General features: G+C 45.9%; 1 protein-coding gene across 1 annotated transcript in view; it reads left to right on the plus strand.

Annotated features, from left to right (window-relative positions):
• The window catches only part of LOC309601789 (uncharacterized protein), a gene marked incomplete at both ends in the record, with an annotated part of 28103 nt that extends 23343 nt beyond the window's left edge, over window positions 1-4760 (plus strand). Inside the window, 1 exon segment of the mRNA XM_082334913.1 lies at window positions 4689-4760. Within this exon segment, the coding sequence (XP_082191039.1) occupies window positions 4689-4760 (72 nt within the window).
• Between the last annotated feature and the right edge of the window lie 2079 nt (window positions 4761-6839).

Consider the following 6839-nt stretch of genomic DNA (forward strand, 5'->3'; position numbering starts at 1 on the left):
GGAATATGCATTCTCCAAAAACCCACAACACCCAAGAAAGCTTGTGCTTCCTTTTTGCTGGTTGGTGGGGACATGGCTGTTATTTTGTAGATTACATCCATTGGGATCTGACGGCATCCATCTTGCCATTTTATTCCTAAAAACTGGATCTCCTGTGCAGGTCCCTTGACCTTACTTTGTTTTATGGCAAAGCCAGCCTCCAGAAGGATTTGGACTATTTGCTTCCCTTTCTCAAAAACCTCTTCTGCTGTGTTGCCCCATATGATGATGTCATCAATGTATTGCAGGTGTTCTGGAGCCCCACCCTGTTCCAATGCAGTCTGGATCAGTCCATGGCAAATGGTGGGGCTGTGTTTCCACCCCTGGGGCAGTTGATTTCAGGTGTACTGGACCACCCTCCAAGTGAAAGCAAACTGTGGCCTGCACTCTGCTGCCAAAGGGATTGAGAAAAGCGCATTAGCGATGTCAATGGTGGCATACCTCTTGGCTGCCTTTGACTCCAGTTCATATTGAAGTTCTAACCTGTCCGGCATGGCAGCGCTCAGCAGCGGTGTGACTTGGTTCAGGCCCCGATAGTCTACTGTTAGACTCCACTCTCCATTAGACTTTTGCACTGGCCATATGGGACTGTTAAAGGGTGAGCGAGTCTTGCTGATCCCTCCTTGGCTCTCCAGTCGATGAATCAGCTTATGGATGGGAATCAGGGAGTCTCTTTTGGTGTGATATTGCTGCCGGTGCACCATTGTGGTGGCGAGCCATGCCAGCTCCAGAGAGGCTCCCTCACCAGCCTGTCTGGCTCCACCATGGCAATCCCAGGTTGCAGTGGCTCAACTCAGATACCCTGGATGTTGTTCCTGCAGGTTACTGCCCACAAGGGGCTGCTGCACCACGGAGACAGGCTCTGCCTTTGCTGCTCAAGGGCAAGGAGCCTCAGAGCCAGGACTCACCCCATGGCTCTGTTCTGTGTCTCACCAATAAAGGCTCTGTGCTGGCCATGGTGGTAGTGACATCTGATCTTAACTTTTCTTCCAGGTTTGACCTGACATGGAGGCTGCAGAGGAGTTGAAAGCACACAGATCCCTCAGCTCTGGCCACAGCATGGGCACAGGACACACTCCTGGCCAAGATGTGCGTTGAGGGGCATCACCCTTTGCTGATTCCCACCACGCACCCCATCCAAACTCACATGAGAGCTGCCCAGCACAGCCCTGGGGGGTCAGGAAGGCACACCGCCACACTCCACCCCATGACTATAGTCAGTTCATCTTACCTTCACAGACTGGTGGTACGGTCACCTCTTGCCTCTGTGCCATAAATAGTATATTGACAGTTTGTACACTTATAGATCCATGGTAAGTAGATACTGAAGCACTGCTATTTGTTATACGTTAATTTGTATGGTTTGGGTGGTTGAAGTTGGGTTATTTGTTTTATCATGTACTGAAGGGAATGAGACACAGACTCCGCATATGAGTTCAGGTGAAGACAAGCGAAGACCCTTTATTTTTACAATCTATTCCTTTTATAATATGATTTAGTGTTCACGAGCAAGCAAAACCCATCTCATTGCCTACTGTCTTTTGTCCACGTGTCTCTTCAGCGTTACTTATTGGTTCTTCAAGTTGGTGCACGCGAATTCCTCCTTCAGGGATGTATCCAATCTCATCCTTATTTTTCTGCCTCTAAGTTTCACAGACTTGTTTGTAACAAGCCTCAAGGCCACAGCTGCATTCCTGCGAACCTGTAACAAGCCTCAAGGGCACAGCTGCATCTCGTCAAAGTAAAACACAATCTCACTTATTCCTACAAATCCCCCTTTTTGTTTTTCTATCACAAAAGCTTGTTTAATCATATTCTATAGCATTTTCTATACCCAAGACACTAGACAAGAAACTATCATTATTATAGTGCAAAATATTAGTAACAAGAAAAGACCCATTTTGATTAGAGACATTATCCACCTGCCAATTCCCCAACTTGTTAGTAAGTGATTCAACCAATCAAATCCATCACTGACTTGTAATTTGCTAACTTCAAATCTTTGATTGCTTTATGGATTAATTTGGAGTTATCTGATAAGTCATTCCCCATCAGTCTTCTCAGAGTTCAGTGTCTTCTGCTGCTCGTTCTTGTTATCCGACGCAAGAGCTGGTCTTACGCACCTTGCAGGTACCCACTTAGGTCCTACATCTGTTGAGACACAAGCATACCCTCTGCCCCAGGTTAGTAGATCAAAAGGACCTTCCCAATTACCTGTTTGTAGCGATTTTGTAAAAACTCGGGCCTTCTGTGGTGTGGCTGTTAAATCTTTTGATTGAAGAGACAGAAAATGAGAGATAATAACAGGAATATTATTTTCAGACATATTCAGGTAGTTTAACACATACACGGCTTTGCTTAGTCTGTCTGCTGGAGTGGCTCCTGGCATTCCCCCTTTTTGTTTTTGCAACATGGATTTTAGAGTGCGATGTGCGCGTTCTACTATGGCTTGGCCTTGTGGTGAATGAGGAATTCCAGTGCTATGTTGAATTCCCCATCGATTAAGATATTGTGTAGATTTACTACTAACATATCTGGGACCATTATCTGTCTTTATGCGGTGAGGGACGCCAAGGGCAGCAAAGGCTGATAGCCAGTGTCTAATAACATCTTTACTTTTTTCCCCACTGTGTGCAGTAGCCCATACAGCTCCAGAAAAAGTGTCTATAGAAACACGGACATACTTCAAGTGACCAAAGTCCATTATATGGGTGACGTCGGATTGCCAAAGCTGAAGTGCCTGTAGGCCCCGTGGGTTAACTCCTGTTGCCTGAATAGATGCAAACTGTTGACAGTCTGGGCAGGCATGCAAAATTTCCTTTGCCTGTCCCCACAAGAGATCAAATTGTCGTTTTAATGCCCTTGCGTTTTGGTGAAAAAAAGCATGAGAGAGCCTTGCTTGTTGTGTTTTTTCCAGTATAGGTTGTGACCAAACTAGTGCTGTTAAATGATCAGCCCTAGCATTTCCTTCTGTTATGAACCCGGGTAACTGAGTATGACTTCGTACGTGCATCACAAAATATGGATGCTGCCTATTATTAATTAACAGCCACAACTGTTTAAACAGGCTAAACAGCTGTTCATTCGGGACATGTTTAAGTCATGCTTTTTCTAATCTGCGAACTACATTGCAAACATATAAAGAGTCAGAAACGAGGTTTATAGCCTGGTTAGTCCATAGAGTAAAAACTTGTACCACTGCATAGAGTTCTACCACTTGTGGAGATCCTTGTGTATGATACACCTTTTTCTGCCATTGTTCGTTATCAAACCACACAAGGGCAGCTTTTCCGGTTTTTCCAGAGCCATCTGTAAAGATAGCGGGCCCGTCTATGGGATAATTTTGACATAATGGTGTTCTCTGGATCAGAACTTCTGAATGTAATTGGATGAGTTTGTGGGCAGGATAATGTATATCTATCTTTCCTGGAAAACCTTCCAATGCTATTTGCAATGGGAGGCTATTTGCTTGGCACCATTCCAGATATTCCCCTGTCAGTGGTATATAAATATGTTGTACTTCCGTACCTGTTAATTGGACCGCACACTTTCACCCTTTACAGATAATACCTGCTAGCATTTCTAATTGAGTAACAATTGTCTTTTTGGGCTGGTATGACAGAAAAAACCATTCCAAAACAACCAGTGGATCTGTTAGTGTGGGTACCCATTGGCCTAACAATCCTAAGGCTTGGTAATTGTGAGAGAATATATAAAGTTGCAGGGGTTGATCTTCTACACGACGGTGTGCTTTTCGGTTTTGTATCGCTTGATTGAATTCTTGCAGAGCCTGTCGCGCGTCAGACGTCAACTGATGTGCAGATGCAAGGTTGTTATCTCCTTTTAGCAATTCAAAAAGAGGAGCTAGCTGTTCATTTGTCAGTCCAAGATATGGCTGGACCCAGTTGATGGTTCCTAACACTTTTCGTAGGTCATTTAGGGTTTTGATGTTCAGCTTAATCTGTATCGATTGGGGTTCAATTGTTTGTTGCAAGATTTTCCAGCCCAGATATTTCCAAGGCTCAGTTTTTTGTACCTTTTCAGGGGCTACTTCAAGTCCATATCTGTTTAGAGCTCATCGTATCTCTTTTTCTACTGCTTGTAACTCGATTTCCGGTCTTCCGGCTATTAAAATGTCATCCATATAATGGTAACACAATAATTGTGGATACTGCATCCGAATTGGCGACAAAGCACGGGCTACGTATTGTTGACAAATTGTTGGGCTATTTTTCATTCCTTGCGGTAGAACAGTCCAATGATACCTTTGCATGGGTTCCGATTGATTGACTACTGGCACAGAGAAGGCAAAGCGTTTCGCATCCTCCTTCGCAAGGGGAATGATAAAGAAACAGTCTTTGAGGTCCATAACCAGGATGCTCCAATTGCGAGGAATCATTGTTGGTGATGGCATCCCAGGCTGTAAAGCTCCCATATCCTCCATAACTTCATTTATCTTCCGGAGGTCATGCAGCAATCGCCATTTTCCACTCTTCTTCTTGATAACAAATACTGGTGTATTCCAAGGGCTAGTGGTAGGTACTATATGTCCTTGTTCCAGTTGCTCCTGCACTAGATCTTTCAACGCTTGGGCCTTTTCGGTAGTCAGGGGCCACTGGTCCACCCACACCGGTTCCTCTGTTTTCCAGGTTAATTTCAGTGTGGGTCGATATTCGGCCCACTGTTCAGTGGCCCCTATTAAAAATGTGCAGCAGAAGTAGAGGTAGTGGTGGTAATAGTGGTCCCCCAGGCACTTAGTACATCTCTTCCCCATAAAGTTAGCGGAGCCGGCACTATGTAAGGTTTTGTAGATGCTACTTGACCCTCAGGAGTAATGATTTGGACAATATTAGCACTTTGCTTGGCTATCGTTGAGCCACCAATACCTGCTATGGCACCGTGGGCGGAGACCAGTGGCCATGTTTGCGGCCAATGAAGAGCAGAGATAATGGTAACGTCGGCTCCGGTGTCAATCATGCCTCTTATTGTGATTTGAGGGGGTTTTCCATGATGCAGAGACAAGGTGCATACTAATAGTGGTCGGTCATTCTGTATTTGTTGTGTCCAAAAGATTTCTGGCTGGCCTGTGGAGCCAAAACCTGCAGTGCCTCTTGTTCTTGACTTGGCCTGTCGAACTTGCGTTTGAATGGTATTAACTGAGCAATTTTGCTTCCTCTGGGAATCTGTACTGGAGGTGAGGGAGTCCATAGCATCGCTTGTAATTGTCCCTCATAATCAGCATCTATAAGTCCTGGTAAAACAAATAGTCCTTGTAGGGTGGCACTGGAGCGACCTAATAGCAGAGCACTTAGTCCATTTCCGATTGGTCCCTTGGCTTGTAGCGGTACTTTATGCACTGCTCGGTCTGTAATTAGAATTGTGGTGTCTGTGGAAACATCCAGTCCGGCACTGCTGACAGTGCTGGCTCGGAGACAATCGGAAAGGCTTGTAACGGTGTATTTGCTGTCTGAGCACGCTCTGCTTTTGCGCTCCCTCGCGAGTTTCCCGATAAAAATAGTTTGCCATCTACGTCATATTTCGATCCACACTGGTTCACGAAATGCCTTCCTTTTTTACATTTTGGACACAATCCAGGTGCGCTTGGTGCGCTCGGTTTTCCTCTCTTTCTCAGTTGTGGGCAATCTCTTTTAAAATGTCCAGTTTTTCCACAGAAGAAACATGATTTCTGTACTTTCATTACGGCGACAAAAGCTGTAGCTAATGTTTCCATATGATGGGACATTGACCCCACCTTCTGGGTAGCTTCTATCATGTCCATTAAGGAGGGATTTTTTAGAGGCAAAAGCATTTTTTTTACAGTCCGTATTCGCATTTTCAAAGGCTAATTTTAGGAGTAGGACCTCTCTTGCTTCTGCATTTTCGACTTGTTTTTCCAAAGCCTCTTTAAGACGATCTAAGAATGAGATATATCCCTCTCCTGTCCCTTGCTTTATTCATGTAAATGATTTTGTCGCTCTTCCGGCATCCGGCACTCTTAGTAATGCCTGTAAAGCAAGGTCTCTGCCTTGTGCTAATATCTCTGGTCGTAATCGTGCCTGTAACGTTGGGTGATTTAGTGGCGGATCCCCCATAAGGTGGGGGAGTCCTGCCCCTTGTAAAGGGTCGCCCTGTTGTTGCTGCATATTGATAATTGTGGCGTTTTGGCAGGCGGTACGCCAGGTGCTTGCAAAGATCACCTTTTGCGTTGGGGTCAATATAAGATTAGCAAGCGTGCATATATCAAATGGTACTATTTCATTTGTAAATATTCCCCGTAGCAGGGATTGTGTAAAAGGAGAACCCAGTCCATGCGCGGCAACTGTTTGCCATAGATCTTTTAAAACATTATAGCCAAAAGGTTCATGCTCATCGGGGACATTTGCGTTGCTGCGTATGACGGGACACGCTATCGCTGAACAAAAAGCTGTATCCCCCGCTTGCAATGCTTGGTGTCTAATCTTTTGCCACCTCGCAGCAGGGGCTGATGCCTCCCATTCCTCGGGCGGCAATTGATTATGGGTTTGTGGAGTATCGGCATTAGAAGCAGTAGAGAAAGGCGGTAAGAGTGCCGACGCAGCAGGGGCCGGGGGTGGGCGGGGAAGTGGAGTACTGGTTGCAGGGATCGGAAGGTCTAGCAGAGGTGTTGAAGCCATAGGAGCAGGTGAAGGAGAAAACGGCGCAGAGGGTAGCGGCGGCGCAGGGGGGGTGGAGGGTTGTGCAGCCTGGGCACCCGCGAGCAAGGGCATGTCGGAGGACGAATCCGATGTCGGTGTTTCTGGCGTGCCCTGCAGGGTTAGCTC

Source organism: Platalea leucorodia (assembly GCF_965183815.1).
Source record: "Platalea leucorodia genome assembly, chromosome: W".
NCBI classification, from domain to species: Eukaryota; Metazoa; Chordata; class Aves; order Pelecaniformes; family Threskiornithidae; genus Platalea; species Platalea leucorodia.